The sequence below is a fragment of the Acanthopagrus latus genome, chromosome 16 (genome assembly GCF_904848185.1).
Source record: "Acanthopagrus latus isolate v.2019 chromosome 16, fAcaLat1.1, whole genome shotgun sequence".
Classification (NCBI taxonomy): domain Eukaryota; kingdom Metazoa; phylum Chordata; class Actinopteri; order Spariformes; family Sparidae; genus Acanthopagrus; species Acanthopagrus latus.
The window spans coordinates 16,901,870-16,922,207 of NC_051054.1; the positions used below are offsets into that span (position 1 = coordinate 16,901,870).

Below are 20,338 nucleotides of genomic sequence, written 5' to 3' on the forward strand. Positions count from 1 at the left end.
TTCACTCTTGTGCCAACACTTTATTTCCAAGTATACAAACAAACACACTGACGCGAGTTCAAGCACAATTAACAGCACACACCCATGTACAACTATTTACAGAGTTGATATTTTACATGCACAACAAATTTAAAAAAATGTAAGACAGGATAAAAATGCCATTTTGTGCATGGAGCTTGGTTTGGCCCCTACCAGTAGATAATATCTGAGACTTTCCTAAATCTGTTTCTCTCCGGAGTGGCCGTGGACAGTCACATAATGCCTGATGTCTTTATCCCAATGACCTCCAAATCCATGTATTTGTTCCTCCACTAACACAGGGTTTTGGTCAACTGGACATGTTTGTGGGATCTATCTTAAAGAACAGTATTTCAAATTTTTTTCCTGAGCATTATCCATCACACATCCTAGATTTAAATGCAAATGCATACTTGTACATTGTGCATTAAGTCCAACACACCATATTAATATTGGTTATACATTTGTAATAACCTCATTCACATTAAGGTGGTTTCTTCGTGTAATTCTTCATTTAAAAAAAATGTTTGTTTTTTTTTCTCATGAAAATAAGATAATTTCCTTATATCTTGTTTGTAGGTTACGTTGCATTAAAAATTGACACTTTTTGATATTCAACAATGATCCTGATTTGTGACTGACTTTTATTCTGTTAGTGCACGCCCTGGTGTTCAGTCTAGAATATCTTCATTTCTAGGGCGTACAACACACTGATCATTCAAAAAACAGCCACAATAAAACATTTGTAACAGGCAGTGATAGTGCATAGCACCAATAATTGACTGAAAACAGTTAAAACTGACTGAAGACATTCAAAGATTTGTTCACTACTGATGAAACCAAAGTAGATCAAACAAACAGTAAAAAAAACAAGTGTTTCTATGCAAAGAACAACGGACTCAATGCTCAGTGTCATCCATCATACCATGTATAATGATGCATAGGTTTCACAGAATTACAAGATAAAAACTACCATCTGTAAAATTTGCTAAAAGTAATACTAAGACACAATTCACATTTTAATGTGACCTGCTAATCATAAAATGTTTGCTCCATTTCCAGATAGGAGCTAAAAACACCATTCTTCATTAATCCAGTTACTTAAGATGAAAAGTAAGTCCACTGATATGTTACAGTAGTCTCATTTGAAAACAGCATTGTGAGTGTGTGCATCCAGATCATGTGAGTGTGAAGTCCTCCAAGTCCAAAAACAGCAAAACCAGTCTGTCGGAATCTTCATAAACTGGTCTCGACCACTGGAGCAGCAATGACCGATGCTGCAGCTTTCGTGGCCTCTGATGCCACCTGCTGGTCCTGTTTGACGCAGATCTCCTGTACCAAGGGTGCATTGGCGTCCTTCCACTCCCTGAACTTGTCCGAGTTAAGCTCCGGGTTTGACAACACCTGCTCGATTGCCTGTAGGTCTGCCTCTTTTGACTGTGTCAGGAAAAGAGCAAAGAAAAAATGAATAATGGCACAGTGCTCTGTGGTGTAATGTAAAATCAAAAGAGGACAAACGGCAGAAAAAAAATGGGGAAAAAAATGAAAAATTACCTTTAATGTGCTGTTTAGAGTCCTGATACGGTGCAGTTTGTCATTGACAGTCTGGTTTTTACAGCGTTTTACGAAGGAGGCCCTGAATTCCCTTTTTGTGGATGGTTTACGATCTCCTATTGGCGAGAGGCTGGCCTGTTTTAGGTGAATATACAGCTTCTCCATCTCATCTGAGCTGTTCCTATCGACCCCTACAACAAGAAAAAATATTTATAATTCATGATCATCTCCATACACATCACAAACATCACACTGACTAATTCAAAGGTTCACCCAAGGCGGAGACCACAAAATGCACTGGAACCAATAAATTTAGATAAACCAACCTATCAACGCTGCTTGTTAAATTCAGGTAGGCCTAAGTCAAAGCTACATTTTTACAAAAAAATGAAACTTTTTTCAAAAACTACATTAAAATGAAATGAAAAGAGTAAAATAAAATCTCACCTTCTTCTTGAGCACCAGAGGCAACCCTCTGTGACTCTGCTTCCTCTACAGCAGGGCTTTCCTCATTGGACTCCGTTTCCGGAGAGTCCTGCTGAGACGAGCCTTCCAGCACCTGGGTGTCATCCTCCTCTTCCGTCTCCTCCGGCGGAGGTTGATGTGAGTGTATCTGAACGGAGCACACCACAGCTGTTTCCCCGGCGGGAGGAGACGCCTGCGAGACCAGGTCCAACCAGGACTGCCGCTGCTTGGCGAGCGAGGAGGTGGAGCTCTGTGATGTCATCGTGCTGACGGGAGATGAGAGCGAACCGTTGGCTTCGCTTGGGACCGCGGAGGAGTAAGGGGGAGGAAGGGTACCCTGAAAGACGAATACACCGAGTTTAACAATGCAGCAAAAGTCAAAAAAGGTTCAGCTGAATAAGGTACTTTAAAACATTTCGACCAGAGTAAGCAGACTCCTGCAGGGTTGTGACATGACTGACCTGATGTGTGCTACCAGGTGGACCCGATGCATCCACCGAGTCCCTCAGGGTTTGTTCAGAGTATGGTGGAGGGGGGATCTCTGTGCTTTCGGCTTCTTCGTGGTCACTAGCTTCACTATAACACTCTGCATGAGAGACACACACAAAGTCAGACGATATAACATGCCTCGTACAACTAGGAGTATTTTAGCCCTGATGACTAGAGATGATTTTCATTCAAGAACAGTAACAGGTTAGGCTGCAACTCATTATTATTTTCATTGTAGATTACTGTTGTTTGCCCAAATTGTTTTCACAATAAACTGTTGAAAAATGGTGAAGAATCTTCATCACAGTTCCCCAAAGTCAAAAATCCAAAACAGACACAGAAATAAAGAAAAGCAGCAAATCTATATTTTTAAGAAGCTGGAACCAGAGAATGTTTGACATTTTTGCTTGAAAAATATCTAAAATCATTAATCGATTATCAAAATATATGGCAATACATTTTTCTAGGATCAACTAATTGATTAAGAACTAATAATTGCAGCTCTAGAAACAGGTAACTGTTGTCATGTGTGCTCACCAGCTGCAGGATTTCGTTCTGTTGCCTCATACTGGATGGAGGCTAGTCCAAGCTTATTCAACCACCTGGAGAAAAAAAAAAGAAGAAGAAGAAAAAAAGGGATATTCAACTCACCTCAATTTCATAACAAGACATTTTCCAAAAACAACCCAGAGCCTTATTTTGGAAATAAAGGGTGTCAAGGGTGGAACAGAAACAGTTCCATGTTGGTGGAAAACAGGTACAAGAAAAAATACAGATAATGATACTAGCCTCTATTTTGTGTATCTCTGCAACTACAAGGTCTATTTGAATAATCATGTGCCATTTCAAATTTCTCCAGTACCAAACCATATATTTTACTTAAATGTTACTATAGGTTCTCACAAAATAGCCCAAATGGGCCCTGTCAGGGCTTAACAGGTGCTCATTTTGTGACTTACAAATTCATCTCCTCGTGGTTCTCAGCAGCAAAATAAAACATCATGACTTGTGGGTGACAGGCTTTGAACGCACTGCAAGAGAAAAGGTAAAGAGAGAAGAGTTAAGACAAGATCACCACAAAAAGGGCAGAATCACAAGAAGTTTCTACTGGAATGCAGCCTAACTCTGTTTATCCTACTTCACTGATCATGTTCAGGTGGTTTCAAGAGTACATGCATCTTAATACAGTGTGTGGGAGCACTTTCCATGTCATTACTGTCCCACAACAGGTATAGTTCTCTTTAATTCAAACCACAGATGGTGGGTGGCTTACAAAGGCGATCTGACTGATATAAAGAGGCGCTGAGCAGAGTATAACTTCGAGCTTACTGTTTCTTCCTGCACTCTATGGCTCTGTCAATCATGAAGTTGGTGAGGTCGATGTAGCCTTCAGCCTTTTCTGCCTGCAACACAGAAGATTTTTTTTTTGCGCGTTAAAACAAACCGATGACTCCAAACCACTTCCTGACAATGACACCTGCCATTGAATTGCAGCAGGCCACTTCTTCTATTTTGTCCCGTTACGTGACGAAATTATCATGCCAGTAAATCAAACTCATCAGTTATGTATGTCCGTATCAGAGTCTGACGGGCCATTAGTGACACCGTGTCATTCAGGAAAACAGTGACAAGAATCAGTTCCTGCAGCGACGAGCCGCGAGACAGCTGTGACACAGTGTGACTCATCTGGAGCCTCGGTGCCTCACTCTGCATCTGTGACACGTGTACAATGTATAAATGCCGTAGAGAGACTGATATGTTTGTTTTGCATTTTTTGCAAAACCACATTTCTTTCCATTCTTTCTTTCGAAATCTTGCAGAGAATTTTTTTTTTCCTCTAATAGCGACGTCACCTTTTCCCGAAACATTCAAACATTTTGAACATTTTATTTGTACAGATCCAAACTTCATTGGTTTACATGCTTTGTGAACTACAGCAATGTGAAGTGAGTTATAACCAGTGCAGGCTGACCCAGTGACAGGGATTTCTGCCTGGCTTTGGTGAACAGAAGTGTCTTTTATGTTGTGCAGTCAAAGCGTGCAACTGCTTTTTCACTACATTGTACACCTCCATTCCTCTGATTAAAAACACATAGTCGATGTACATTCTTAAACTGGGTGACATGGTCCTTTATGACAATGAACCTGAGCTCTGTATTTTATTTAGAGCCAATGCACACACCGTCTTGCTACCATTATCACACACCAGGGAAAACTGGAAAAAATTACACATGAAACAGTTCCAAATGCATCTCATTTCATCCCTAAACCTGTTTTTAGTGACAGACAACCTGCCTTATTGGCAGATTTTGGCCCTACAGACATATCAGTGTTGATCAGTAATGGAGTATATGTAGTTTGATATGAAAACATTTTTATTTAATTTTACAGAAGATAAGAAACAGAAACAGATCCTCAGGGTTATTTAGAATTGCTGAATTCACAGAGATTTTTTTTTCTGTTTCAACACACTGCTGCCGTCATTTAAAAAACTAAAAAAATCCTGTCTCCATTAAATATCTTTGTCATTTTGTAGTGATTGATAACCAGATTTGAGGGATAATAACAATAAGTAAGTGTTTATGTATATATTCTGAAAATAGGCTGATGTTTTATTCTTCTGTGATCAGCCAGGCTTTACATGTTCCCATTAACATCAAAGTTAAACTCCATTCTACCTTATCGCATGTTCTTTTTACGACGTGTTTGAAGGAAAGGTTTTCTTTTATTATAGTATGCTGTCTACCTATGGGCCAACCAGTACTTTCCTCCCATACATTCTAAAGTATCATAATTAAATTACACATCCGCTTATAGTCATAACAATAAACCACATAGAATTCAATAGAGACACGGACCTTGACTGTGTTCGTAAGTGAGAAAAAACTGAAGCAAAAAGGGGGCAACATATGACCAGAGTAACAACTAACCGTGGCTGCTCATAATTACTCAGCTCAGTCAGCCATGCAGCTAGCGCTTCAGACTAGGAGCTCTGAGACCGGGAGTGCCAGTGTTTACAGGAGCTTTGGACCAAGTCGGGCTTGGGCTTATGATGCAAAAACTGCTATTTACTCACATTCTGTTGATTCTTTTAGTTGATTTCTGAACGCTTTCAATAAAAGAAATTCTAACAAATGGCCCCTTCAAGGTTTTATGGAGCTGCAGTTGCAGACTGACGTGATGAGACGTGACAGCAGCGGAACATATGCACATCATAAATGAGTCTATGAAAGAGTTGTTTAACTCACCAGCTGATTGGTGTACCAGTAGAGAGACGTCTTCTTCAGCACAAACCAGTACTTCTTCCATTTCATACCCAGGAAGCCTTTGCTCTCTTTCTTCCTGTACAGCCAGCCCTGGTGATCTGGCTGACCCAGCTCTTTCACAGAGATCCGTCTCCTGCTCATGTTTGTACCATTGCCTGCACGCAGAAGACACACAAATACACTGAGACCTCCTCCTCCTTCTTCGTCCGCAGAGAAAGAGCAACGCCACAGCTAAGCGCAGATATAGCATTAGAGGAAGCAAAACGTTACATGGTCAAAAATCCAAAACAAGCACAATGTTTCCCTTTGAGAGTGAAACTGGGTCACTATCCTGTCAGTAACCACACAAACTCTAAAAATAACATGGAAGAGTCAATACAGAAGTGAAGTCCTACATCCAGCCTACCTGTTCCAGTTATGAATCAGCCAGAAATAACAATAGGACAAAAACTAAACTGGAGTTTCTCAGAATACAAGACACAGAAAAGGAGGCGGCGAAATAGAGAAAAAACGAAGTGAAACCAACCCAGCGTTGCCTAAAAGCCCTTTGAGCACACTAATTGCCCTGCCACTTCACACACGCCCACAGAGGGTCTAAATTGCAGTAGAGGGCACACACAGAGACAGAGCGATGAGAGCAGGGGTGAGGTGACAACTTACCACCTCGGGTCTTCCTCTTGGATTTGTGTCGGAGGGAGACCTTTTGGGAAGAGAGAAGAGGAGAGCGCTCAGGTCAGACAGCCAGAGGTGAGGAGAGCACATTAACAGTCTCAGGCCCCAGAGAAGAGGAGGTTGTCTGGAACATCCTGTTTCTCACACAGACGAGTGTCACTGGCAGTTTTTTCTCTTTGCCGTTCTCGATCTTTGCGCACACCCCCCCCTTCTCTAACATCCTCATCTGTGACTCCGCTTTACGCCTCACTCTTTGTGTCCTCTCCTCTTAACTCTTCTTTAATCGAACTAAAATCACTCAAGAGAAACCAAACTAGGCAACACCCCGAGAATAATTTCTATACATTTAAAAACCTTGCCATCATGAAATAGGAGAAGCAGAAGTAGTTCCACTGTTGAAAAAAAAAGGAGGGGAGGATTGCATTTCATTATAATAGAGAGAAACACTTACAGGGTTATAGTCATCGGCGGCCATTGAAGGGGGCACAGATATGGGGAAGGCAGCCTGTTGGGAGAAAACCAAAAAGACACACCTTAATCCACAGAGGCCTAGCTTGACAATATCACCACCCGCAGGTCAATGGGCCGAAAATGTGCACCTCTTCGCTCGCTTGTGTGACAACAGGAAGTCACGTCACGGGCAGACAGCGCAGATGATGTTGCTCAATTTGAGTGTTTTTTTCCATTTTTGTTTTTTTTCTCTTGCAGTGCGAAAAAAAGAAAAAAAAAAAAAAAGAAATGCAAATTGAATGTGAGATGAAAGCATCATTTCTCCTCCTCTGGAAATGGAAAGCCGAGTCAGAAAAAAGGGTTAAGATCTTGAAATGTTGAAGCTGGTGAACAGAACTGACTCAAAGCTGGAGTGTCACAATGTTCAGTGTCAGCAGTTCAGCAGCCTATGACACATAGCTACACTGCCTTCAAGTACTGAAGATTAGAGGGCGTCTTTGTAGTGTCACATTTCAAGAAAGGGCATTTTAAGCAGTGTCAAGTGCAGAGGAAAAAGGAACACATTCTGAAATGTAACAACATAGATGAACAGCGACATGAAAGATATTGAGAAATCCATGTTGGCTCTATTGACTAACTTCCTCTGCGTGCTTAAGTTCCTTATTCGTAAAGTGTCAAAGCTGCCTGAACGACACACTCAACAGCAAACATTCAACAACTTGTCTCTGTTTAAAAAGCTTCTTCTCCTGATTCGACACAGCAAAAAAAATCTAAATAAGATCTGACAGAATTAAAGAATCTCAACCTCCCTACACTTTTAGATCTGACACATGTCGCCTAGAGTCTACAACCTAAACCTTACACCTCGTCAGACTGAGCATACACAACACACAACCCGGCCTTGATGTCAGGAAATGTAAAGGCACAGGTGGCGATGTGGTCACAGGGGTCCTGAGTTCAAGTCCTGCTGCCGCTGTTCACACTCAATCATTCACCACAAACTCTATCTACACACAGCGACAACAACGAAAGAAGAGAGGTAGACTCATACCTGGTACTTGAAACTTCACAGATTTACTTCGAGTTCAGTAAGAGTCAGTATCCCAGGTCGCTCGTATGGCTCACACAATGACAGCACTTATCTAAACTAAACCCTGTGTGTATCAGTGTGTATATATGTGTGTGTCTGTGTGTGTGTGTGTGTGTGTGTGTATCTCTGTCTTGCACAACACACATGCATCACAACTCGCTTTCCGGGTGTTTGAGTCACTGGCTGCATGTAGGAGTTACATGACGATCACCACATAAACCACAGCCGAATCCTGACTCTGAATGTGTGTGTGTGTGTGTGTGTGTTTAACAACTAAGTTCCTGTGGCATCTTTTTTCTTGCAGGTGTTGAAGGTTAACTGTGAATTTAGTTAGATTTGCATGTAATCTTTAATTATAATGATCTGAAGAGAGATGCATGCACTAATACCCTTCTGGCTTCAATCAGTTAAGCTAGCAGCTGTCTGCCAACCACATCCTATCTGCATCTATCATCTGTATCTATCATCTGTTGGTTTTTTTTTTCTTGTCTCCTCAAAAGACACAATGGTTGAAGGTCATGCATCATATCATGGTTGTGAATTCTGGTTACTGCAAAATATGTCTTGGAATCTATACGAAAAGCTTAGAAAGAAACAAATGCTAAACCTCACGATAAACATGCAAAGTGCGAATGCTACAATAAGGTTTCTAAAATGTTAAATCACGATAATGTTCACTATATTTCACAATTTGTATTTTAACCCCTCAAACCCCTCTGCAAGGGACTGCCATCGACATTTAACACCATTTTACCTAGTTTTACGAAATAAGAAAAATACCTTAAAATTACAGTGGAGTCTGGTCAGTGTTCGTCCTCAAACGCAGCATGTTCATGCTCTAGCCGAGAGCCTAAAAAACGCCGCCCGCGAAAACTCTTATCAGCTTCACACAGTTTTAACCAGACGTTTTAATTTCACTCTACCTTCCACCATGACTTCAATGACAGCAGCTTAGCCCGAAAACTCCGCTCAAAGTCTGCCCAAACCTTGGTCAGCATGTCGGGGGGAGGTAAAAAAAAAGACGAAGAAGAAGATATTCAAACAGGCCCAGTTGGTCTAAGGTGAGCTCTGGTCCTGTTTGGGCGTCACCCTCTTTCTCCACCTCAAAAAAAGAGGGGTAACACCTAAACTGAAGCTGAACTTTATTATTTAAATTTCAACACAGCAACCTTTGAGCTCCTGTTGCACCATTATAGTGTTACACTCAGGTAAAATGTAGTAATGTATGTGGGGGAAGTCCTTGCAGTTCCCACCCATGACCACTAGATGTCGCTGGATTACTGCTATATAAGAGAAAAATGCGGCCCCAATATAAAAGCAAAACACACATAGTGGACACAGACATGGTGTTAAATTATCTGTGTTTAAGCCACTCACACGAGGATGATACTGTTTTTACAGCCACTGTCATTAAGTTACATAATAAACATTTAGACTGGACTGAGCTCCTTTCACCACTGGTTAAGGACTCAACCACACACTTCATGTCACAAAGACTGTTTCTTCGTTTGTTATTTATTTATCTCCCATCTACCATTGCACATTTCACATTTGCACAGGCACATACTAGATTGCACAAGCTGTGTACATAGAAAAAAAAGGACAGTTGCTGTATATTGTATGTTTATCTTTATTCTAATCGTTTATATCATATATTATATTCAAGTTGTTATTTTATTCTTCAAATATCTCATTTTTATTGTCTCTGTTTTTTGAGACTTGCTCTTGTGCTGCTACTATTACCCTCTGTGCTGCTGTGTTACCTGCAAGTTTCTCGCAAGGGGGATCAATAAAGGAACATCTTATGCCTTGTTGGTCTACAGACTGATTTGGGTTATTACAAACGCCTCTCCTATCAACTTATAAGATGTATCACCACTTGAAATACCAGGATGTAACCCATAATGAGTGCAACAGCTGAACAGAACTACAAAGTTAATTTGATTAATCAATTAGCTGATGGAAAGATAATTAATTGCCAACTGGTTTGATAACTGATTCATTGTTTCGGTTCTTTTGCAAAAAAATAAATAAAATAAAATAAATTCTGGTTCCAGTTTCTTAACTATAAGGGTTTGCTGCTTTTCTTCATTGTTTACGGTAATAAATGAAGAGTCTTGGAGGAAGACAAAGGACAAAGTAAGGAGTCTGAGGATATCACTTGGGGCTCTGGGAAACTGTGATGAGTATTTTCCACAATTGAATTGGATAAATTGATTTACCTTTAAAAAAAACATCTGCATATGAATTAATAATGAAAATAATCACCTGTTGCTTTTAACAAAGTTTAATTTAACACATCACTATTATGAGAGAAGCGTTAAGGTCAGGAGTCCTGCAACGTTTTCCCTTGTTATTGCTTTCAGTCAAATTCACAAAATATTCAGTGGTTTTTCTCCAGGAAGAAGGAGAAAAATAAGTGTTTCATGTTACAGAGTCCACTCGTGTGTCTGGGCGGCTGCGGCCTGGCTATCAACACCCTTCAGCATTTCGGTGGGGAGCTGGGTTTGTAGCCACAACACCACTGCTCGAGCTGCGTCTGTGCTGAGGATGTTCTGGCCTATGCTGGCTTGTGCCGGGATGGCGGTTAAACCAGCAGACACATTCCTGGGTCCTGCATTATTATAGTCTCCGTTTCATTTTCTGCTTAAATAGACAGGGGCCTCTTCTGTCTTTCCACTTGCTATTGTACTGCGGCGAGTGGAATGAAGTGACTATGAAGAGAGACCCCTCTCTCTTTATATCGCTCACACTCTCACACTGTAGCTACCTCTTCCCATTTGTCACCCTATCATTCCCATCCGTATCAAGTAACTTCCTTGTGTTAAACCCCTTGATAAAGCTACCCCCTCTGACATTTCAATTAAATACATTGAGTTAAATAAAAAAGATTTCAACACAGTTCCCTCTCTTCTTTTTCTGTGACGGGGGAAACACTCCCAGCATGCCACTTTGGAGTGATTTAAAGGGGCATTTCGCTGAAGCTATGTTTGGGTGGAAGTGAGGTAATCTGGCCTGTGACTCATGTCAAAGGCCTGGAGGACTCACGGGAATGCAGATTGGTCACACCATTGTAGCACTCAATCTCCCATCACGATCCATGCTGAGAATTGTCACGGCACTTAGTTGGTGTCCCCCCCCTCCTCCTCCTCCTCCCACCCAGAAACTGTGTGTGTTTGTGAGGCGGAGAAATGAGAGCTGGGGGGGCAAACAGAGTGGCTATTATTCAGCAGGGGATTCTCTCACAGTGTAAAGGGGGAAGGGTGCAGGGCTGGAAATGATATCAGTTTCTGGGTTGCTCAGTCTGATGGCGCTGCATGTCCCCCACACTTTCTGCCTGTAGTAACTGTCCAGTCGCCCTGGCACTGCTCACCACCTCAGTTTAGATCTGCTGCATGTGCTCGCTGTGGCTCTAGATGCAGTATTGAATGACAGTTAATGTGGTGTGCACGCTGCCAAACATATAAGTCTCGGAAAGTATATTTCCAGTCCTTGTATTCTCCGTTTTGTACTCATTTTGAAGTGGCATTTTTTTTTTTTACATTGCACACAAATAATCCAAAGGATCGAAAGCTATAAAATAAACTATGCGCTACACGGACGCTGACAGCAGGGTCAAGGTTTTCTTGTCTGCCACAACAACAAGTCGCCATTGAACCATAAATCTGTACAAATGTGATTTGTTCACATGCCACTACTGACTGCGTGCCTAATGCATCTGACCTTTGTGGAGGTGTGTGAGTGGTATGTGCCACTAAAGGACTGACAGTAACTCATGGTGCTGTGGTATATGGCCTCTAAGTGTGTGTGTGTGTGTGTGTGTGTGTGTGTGTGTGTGTGTGTGTGTGTGTGTGTGTGTGTGTGTGTGTGTGTGTGTGTGTGTGTGTGCCAAGACTGTGGTCATTTGCCATAGCCAATAGAGGCTGGATCAATTTCTACTTGGAGCACAATCAGTGAGGAAAAAAGGACAAAGACGATGCGTTCAAATACCCGTACCACCTTGTGATTTAGTATGCCAGAAAGAGATTTAATATGTCCCACTACATCGTACGCCAAATGCAGTGTGCCAAAAACACGCCAAGGGATGTCCTGCTGCATCTGCTCACATATTGCAGTGTGCTTTTCTGGCTATTCTGATCCACAATCGATGGCACGTCACATTGACCGAGCTGCAGGCAGTGTTCAGTTCACTGGCTGCGCTCCAAATTGCACACTTTGTCTTTTTTGCTTCAAATTTCATGCTTCAGGCCCGTGACAGGTATATGACCGAGAGGATCAGAGTTCAAGGCGCAATGCCCTGACCAAGTCCCAGCTGTGCGCGTGCTACATGCAGCAGTACGTACTTGGCGAGGGCAGCTGTTGTACACACGAAAGGAAAAAGAAAAGTATGAGTCCTGCAGGGATGATGTATTTTTGAAGGCCAAGTTGGCATCGCTCTCGTTCCCTCGATGAAAAGCCTATTGAATCCATCAGTTTTGATTTTGTACTATTGCGGAAAATCACTCAGTGGCAAACAACAAGTTTATCTTACTTACACATTTTGACATGACTTGTAACTTCAAAATTCACAGGTTGGGTTTTAAACCTCTTAAGCCTGTGTTAACCGCAGACAGACCTTATTTCAGGCATCAAACTTAAAGCCCCTTAAAAAAAACTGTTGACTTTGATACTAGGGAACCAGAAGTGATACAATTGCTAACTTAACACTGAGTTTTTAGGACTCATTTCTCTAGCACTCTACTCTGTAGGTAAGTCATTCAAAACTAAAAAGACTTGAAAGTGAAGGTGGGTTTAGATGAAAAGTCAAAGGGTGACCAAATCCATCAAATACTTAATGAGCTATCTGGCCAAACAGCAACAGTATGATGGTGTGGATTCAGACTGGCCACAGTCAAAAACCTGCTCAGACGATCTACAAGTTGCATTGCTACATACTGGTCCTGTAGTTTGTGTTTGATAGAGAAGGCAAAGTGTTGTCTTATCTGTGTGTGAACTGTAATGGGCTTTTAATTGAGGCCTCCAGTTTCACCTCCTTCTCCTGCCAATGCTGAGGCGAGTGGCCAACTCACTCTTGTGCTGTGCTTACTGTGCATACCGCATTCTTTCATTAGTGGGACCTGATTAGACAGACTGACCCAACACAATATACTTACTGCTTGAGAGAAGGACCAGGACCGTATGTGTGGTTGATTATACCTGTAAGAGACAAAGAGAAGTCAATACTCAGCGCTGACGTCTATCAGTACTTTGCAGCAAACTTGTCTCTCACACCCAGAAGCTTTGTTTACCCATCATACTTCAGATCAGATCAAGTGTCACTTGGGCTTTTCCAACACACACTTATTGCTCCCCAGCTCCTTCGCAACCACTCATTATGTTTATCTGCGTTCTGATCCGGCTTAATTTGATATGGCCTGAGCAAAACAGATCCCATGGAGACCGTTTAAGCGATGGCATTTTAGTTAGTGTGCCGGTGCCAGTTTCTGATAATGCATTTGGCGAGTGGCCACAGCAGAAAGGGCAGACAAGAGACTCCAAGTGGTCGATGTACCTCAGCCGAGGCCTCGCCCCTGAAATCTCGTTTTCGTGCCTTTGGATTGCCGACGCCCCGGCGCTCTCCTCCCCCTGTCATCCACAGATTTTCACGCCTTTGTCTCCAGCGTAAATTACTAGTTGCTGGTGCTTTTTTTTTTTTTCTTTTGCAGGTGTTGCAACTTCAGATACTTATGTAGACATGTAGACTCTCCCATGCCCACACACAGCGGCCCTCACTTTTTTTTTTTCTTTTTGCAGATAACCAAACTGATGGTCACATTTTATGCTTTGTAATGAGGAAAAACTGGTTTGTTTTTACAGCTTTACATGCCAAAATTAATATGACACCTGATTACACCCGCTGTCAATCAAGCCCTGTTGCTTCCATCAGTTTTGCACGTTTACAAACCTCCACCAGCAGTGAGTCAGCCGCTTATCTGCAAGATTTACTATAGCATCGCTCTCTATATATATTCTGAATGTGAGTAATGTGTTTTGATCGAGCGTGCGACAACCCGGATGCGATGGGTTTCTTGTGCAGCTCTTAGAATAGAACTTGCCGGTGAGGGAGGGTATTGTGCAAGGCGTTTAGTCATCGATCACAGCGTTAATGTGGGGAGTCACACCTCCTCGGGCCCTTCATCCAAGACCGGAGGAGGCACGGGGGGCCACGGATGAAGCGACGGAGGAGCAGCAATCCTCCGATGTCGTCATGTTTTCGCAGTGGGATCTGGTTATTTATAGACAGGAGCGTAGAAAAATCCGGATTTGTCACAACAGTGACATTTCTAAAGATGCTCCAGCATTCTAAAGTGTCTTGGGGGTGGGTGGTAAAGGATGGACACGCTGGCGTGTGGGACACGTTGAAACATCTTGGATAGTCGAGGTCCTGAGAGATATTAATGTCTCAGCAAACGCAGACATGAACTGTATAAACCCATTTATTAATAATAGGCTGTGAGTGAAAAGCTTTGTACAGCTATGACAAAATAAATTGTGTGCACAGGTTTGATGAGGCTGAGATTTCTTCATTTCAATGCTTCCGGGCCTCACTCACAAAACAAAAAAAGCAATGACGAGACATTTTGAACACACTTCTGCACACGTTTGAAGTTTTTTGCTCGAATTCAGTGAGAAAAATCACAAACAAAAAAATAGTTTCTTTTAATATTAATGGTCAGGCTGAAGCAGAGCAGTGATGTGTAGGAGGAAGCAGCTCTAACCATATCAGCACAGATCCTCACAGCTCCAGTGCAAATCGATTAAAGGGACGGTCCGCGCCAAAAATCAAAACTACATATGTTTTCTCTCACACATGGTGCTATTTATCAATCTAGATCGTTTTGGTTTGAGTTGAGTTGAGTTTTGGAGGTATCAGCCATGGAGATGTTTTCCTTTCCTCCATTGTAATGGAACCGTCTTGAAAGTAACTCAGTGGGTATAACTCTCCAGCCCGTCTGTCTCTCTCTCTCTCTCTGTGAACCCCAGCCTGCTTGTCTATGGCATATTTCTCCCCCGACCATAAAAAGCAGCCCACCCACTGACCCACTGTTCCATAAAGATTCCACAGCCTGCTTGACTGTCACTCCCTATAGGAAAAAGTGGACCCACCCTGTTCTAATGTTTCTCATCTGACCTATGGACTACACAACGCTCTGTATGTATGTGTGTGTGTGTGTGTGTGTGTGTGTGAGTAAGGGAAGAACTCACCGGTTGAGGAAGTCACTGCTAGAGTGCCAGTCGGAACCCTGTGATACATAAAGATTCATGTGTTAACGTTAGAGATGGTGTCAGCTGTTCTGGTGTAGCTGCGCCGGAAGCCTCAGTGACTCAGTAGCTGAGTTGCTGCCTTATTGTACATATACTAGTGAGCCATAGTCAATTTTATTATTTGGTGGAGAGGTTTAATTTTTTGTGTGTGTATTTATTTAGGGTATTTTAATATTCGTTTCAAATTCCCACTCTGAATTTCAGACAAAGAAGTCTTGAGGGTTAAAAGTTAATTGCTCTTTCAAAGGATGCACTTGCATCATGTTCTATTATCATTCTATTAGTGCCTTATTGTTGCATATTGTCTTGCACAGTGTGTCATTTTTTTTGCCACTAGGGGCCTCTCAATCAAAACCAAACAAAAGACTTGAACAGTGTGGAATCATGGGAGCTGCTGTCATTGTTAAACACCCACTATTGCTGGTGAAAATCTGATGTGATTCAGGCACAAATGTTCTGTTAAATCAAGTTCCCCGGCTTCCTTACTCTTACTCTCACTCTCTCTCTCTCCAGGAGGCTAAAGTGACCTGACCAAATGAAACGCTCCATTACCTTGAAGACAATCACGGATTTCTCTGGATTCTGATTTTGTTTTTGCTTATATTCATCTTCCAACATGACTTTACAGTATGTGTAATACCGTATGTTAGCCATAAAAGTACAGCATCTTCTCGAGCAGGCAACCAAATTATCAACAGATTTAGCTTTAGATTTTTTTCCAAATTCATTTTCCAGAATAGGAATAAAAGACATTGAGAATTAAACATTCATCACACTCATCATATGTCTCTATCTGTGATTTGTGATCAGTTAGCAAATAATTACTCCACAAGCATGATCTACCAGTGACTCATTCCCATGTAACCATTTGTGATATGCAGGCAGAAAATGTTAGTGGTTAGCAAACTTAGCAGTGGGTTTAAGAGAGAGCAGGTGGTGTTTAGGTAGACCACAGGTTTTTAAGACGGTGCAAATTAGTGAGGACCACAAGCAACTCTAACTTGGCAAGCTTGGGCAGAGCAAAGTGCAGGGAAAGAGAGGCGCAGGAGAGATAAGGAAAAGGCCCATCACCATCAGTAGATTCATGTACAAAGAGAAACAGGCAAAGAGGAAAGAGATAAGAGTGGTGGGTTGTTCTTCAGGGCCTTGATGAGAGGCGCTGATCAGTCCCAGGCAGACTCTTCTTCAAATCAATAAAAATGGCAAAAAAGCGGTCAGGCAAAGTAACCCTAACCTGGCTTTTAAATGTTTAAAAAGGCAACATATGTGCAGGAATAAAGATCCCCTGATGGAAAACCTGCTTTGGCCATATGGTTCCCCAGCTGGAATTTAAAGTTCATCAAAGAGGGAGGCAGTTACATAAGCATCACCGTCTGAGACACAGAGAGAAGGTAACCTGACATTAGCTATCCTGTTTCACCGCATGCTTAAAAAACAGAGGCAGGGTTCACCTCAAAAGGTCAAAGCAGGTTAGAGAGCCAGCAGGCTCGAGAGTGGAAGTTAATAACTTCAGCTGCACTTCACTGACAGATTGTTGTGATAAATATGGCATATTTCAGTGTGTAAACTGAACTAGAACAAAAAAGGATATATATTATAGTTTTATATTAAGCAGTAATTCCACACCCACAATAAAGACAATACAAAAGATCACTGACACGAACTGCAATTTTTAATAAAACGCTATTCAAAACTTACAAAAGGCAGATAAAGCAAAAACAGACACTTCTTCCCTGTAGTTTCTTAAATAATACTGTCATTCTGTGTCCTTTGATTTGTCGTCTCTCCACAGCATGAGCTAATAGAAGGCCGTTTGACCTTCATGTCCTAAATGATTGGTTCAAAACACTGGTTTTAGAAAGACTATTTATGTCATTTACTGTCAACTAGCTGTACTTATAGGCCCTTTAGGTTGGTAATTGCAGAGTAAACTGAAACACAGGATATAAAACTTTACTGAATAGAGTGCATAGCTTTAAAACCAGCACAAATATTTGCCAGTGACAAGATATAAACATCCTTTTACCAACCGATGCAGCATTGTCAACTAAATTGACTATAAAAATCTTTCTGAAGTATATGCATAGCTTACAAGAGGCAACCTTTGGCAGAAGGTAATGTAACTAAGCGATCACAAAAGTGTCATTTGAAAAGAAAAACATGGGTACAAAAAGCACAGTCTCACTAACAAAAAAAAATATGCTGTTTGTTTCACTTATTAAGTTTTATTTTTATGACTAATCTTTGCAAAGAAAATCAAAACAAGCAAATAGCTGAAGTGATGTGCGGCAAGTGTTCTGAAGTATTAAATAATGGTACCAGAGAGCATTTCAACTGAAACATGATATAACTTATTAAATATGTACAGAGGAGTCCATAAATGGCACACAAGGCCAAAGAGTCCTAAACCTGAACAAACCGTATCCTCTTGAGGCAGAGATGGGACTTCTAGTCAGAGACGAGGAGAGTTGTGGGCAGTGTTAGAGGGGTGATGATGTAATGTAGTAGTGAGTACTACAAAAGCAGGTTTGGTTGAGGAGTAGTAGTTGGTAGTAGTAGTAACACCAGGGAAGTATGGAGGTTGGGGGAGAGAGGAGCATGAGAAAAAGCCCGCAGCTGCCAAAAAAACAGCTGGACGTTAAAAAAATCAAAGGCACTGAGGAAGGACACAAGACAGGAACAGGAAGCCCCGGACAGGAAGCGCATCATCAGTGAGTCAATAGCTTAAGCCGCGTGATCCAACTGACCAGTAGTGAGCGTTCTGCCGTTGTGCGCTTGGAGGCGGGGGCTACGGGGCCCTTTCTCATGTCCTCCTGGTAGGGGATGGTGGCGCTGTTGTGGAGGTCTGAGTTGGAGTAGTAGCGGCTGCCCCTGATGTGGTCCACTCTGACGAGGTGGCGCTCCCCCGCAGGCCTGTAGGGTGGAGACACAGACGGGACCTCCTCTGCGATGGTGGGGATCCTTTCATTGCTCAGGTATCTATACAGGAGGTCTTCACCTAAAGCACAGAGACAATGAGAAGTTGATGAGAAGCTTATTAATAGCAACAAAAAGGTGTTTCTATGAACATTGATATCATAAAAAAAACATACATTTATTGATACCAGAACTTTTGAGAATTGTCCCATACGTCAAGTAAGAAATGAAGAAAAAGCTTTCTTGATGAGAATATGATACCATTCGTCTCTGTCTGTTCCAGGTGTGTTCCAGTTGGAGCAAGCAGCCAGTTAGCTTAGCTTAGCATAAAGACTGGAAACAGGAGGAAAAGAGCAAGCCTGTCTCTGTCCAGTGGTAACAAAATACACATCCAAGTTTCTCCAAAGCTCACCAATTATTGAGTTCTATAAAGCTTACTAATTGCAGCACTCACTACAGTAATTAACACCTTATGCCTTGCTAGACTTATCTCCACAAACCACAGTGTCAAAATTACAATTTGTGGCCTTCACAGGAGGTTGAGTGCAGGACTCTTTCTTGGCAGCGAGCAGTGACATCCTGGAGTTGCCTGTCAACCTTCCTGTGCCTTCATATAACCACTAACAATCATTTATTTATTAATTTTTTGTATGGATCCAGATTATATATCTCATTTTAAATCCTTAAAATGAGAAATAACATAAACGAATGAGCTTAAGAGGTGCTAATAGGTGGATATCAGTTTAGATGGATTCAGGATAGCTTTTTCAAGTGTTTGCAAAGCTTAGCTACCCGGCTGCAGGCTCCAGCTTCATATTAAGTAAACAAGTTAAATAATGTATGCTATTTTGATTTAGGTACATTTTTAACATGACCTTTCATCAGATCAACAGATGAATGGATGCAACTGTCAAGGGAAATTCCTAAAAAATTCTCTTTCAAAGTTTTTGTAATTGGTTGCAAATGACAGTGGAGTGTGCAATGTTGACGTTATCTAGCTTTGTTGCTCATAACCATGAGTATGTAAAATTATCCTTGTAAAACACTGAAGATGTAATTTTTCGAGTGAGGTTTATACTTGAAACTCTGTATGACAGGTGTTTCACAAGTTAGTGAAAGCATGCTCATACACACCTTTCCTTCCCTGTGCCCATGGCTTAGCGTAGGGATCCACCAATCCAACACAGGTGTCCGCTGGCATTGAAAGAGGCCGGGGCTTCCCTGTAGACGACAGCAAAATATTATTTAGCAAAATAAATTATTTCAAGACCATATTTTCAATTCATATGAGAAATTACTGACCACGCGAGGGCTTGTGCTCCCTCATCCTGGGCTGAATCACGTTGGCCTCGATGGGACAGCCAACGCTTAATTTGTCATAATCTGCAATCGTGCAGCGTCTTCTGCTCTCCTGGTCCAGGTAGGAGTTGGGTGACTCAGAGCCCTTTGGTCTTTTAGTAATGCTGGAGAAGGTGTCTGCTCTTAACTCACTGTGTGGAGAAACAAATGATCTATTACAACATAATATGCCACTTCACAATTTATAGTATACCACAATAAGGATTATTTGTTAGCAAAATGTAATTTTACTGTAACTGCAGTGAAATAAAATTCAGTCTAACATTTTCAAGTGAACGTGACTACGCTCTGTCATCTCCTGGAGGTGGAGGATGAAACAACTGTTGTGTAAGGACTATGGTGGGACTGGTGGGGGCAGAGTGGGCTGAAGACAAGCAGAACAGAATGTGCAGTAGGAGGGGTGGGTGGTAAAGTGGTCATGGGTGTGGGACACCCTCATTATCCACCTGCTTCGAAGGCCTGGATAAGGAAATGTCACACAGGTTGATATTCAATGCAGGATGGCAGTCTTGCTGCTTGTTCTTTGAGTTGCTTTGGGACGTGTGTTTTATTCTCTAACTTTTAGAACTAAAAAACCCTTATAAAATACTGCGCTTGACAGATGAAATGCAACAGCTCACCGTGGGGTGTATGGCATCGGAGGAGGTGGGGGGATGTATAAGTCCAGGAGAGCCGGCTTCTCCTTTTTGGTTGATCCGTTCGCTGAGCCGCAGGGAGACTGGGCTCTGATCAGGGAGGAATTGTTCTGAAAAAT

The 20,338-nt window shown here is 41.9% G+C and overlaps 1 protein-coding gene across 1 annotated transcript in view; it reads right to left on the reverse strand.

Moving 5' to 3' along the window:
- Positions 1–5: 5 nt before the first annotated feature.
- LOC119004701 (connector enhancer of kinase suppressor of ras 3-like) overlaps positions 6–20,338 on the reverse strand; it is a 49,355-nt gene continuing 29,022 nt past the window's right edge. The window contains exons 10-25 of the mRNA XM_037071858.1: positions 20,205–20,329; positions 19,528–19,715; positions 19,360–19,446; positions 18,057–18,307; positions 15,250–15,287; positions 13,158–13,200; positions 6,916–6,969; positions 6,453–6,492; positions 5,775–5,947; positions 3,856–3,929; positions 3,486–3,557; positions 3,064–3,128; positions 2,499–2,623; positions 2,020–2,374; positions 1,573–1,763; positions 6–1,455 (exon numbers count right to left, since the gene is read on the reverse strand). Of these exons, the coding sequence (XP_036927753.1) occupies positions 1,255–1,455; positions 1,573–1,763; positions 2,020–2,374; positions 2,499–2,623; positions 3,064–3,128; positions 3,486–3,557; positions 3,856–3,929; positions 5,775–5,947; positions 6,453–6,492; positions 6,916–6,969; positions 13,158–13,200; positions 15,250–15,287; positions 18,057–18,307; positions 19,360–19,446; positions 19,528–19,715; positions 20,205–20,329 (2,082 nt within the window). The 3' untranslated portion in view covers positions 6–1,254. The remainder of the gene's footprint in view (positions 1,456–1,572; positions 1,764–2,019; positions 2,375–2,498; positions 2,624–3,063; positions 3,129–3,485; positions 3,558–3,855; positions 3,930–5,774; positions 5,948–6,452; positions 6,493–6,915; positions 6,970–13,157; positions 13,201–15,249; positions 15,288–18,056; positions 18,308–19,359; positions 19,447–19,527; positions 19,716–20,204; positions 20,330–20,338) is intronic.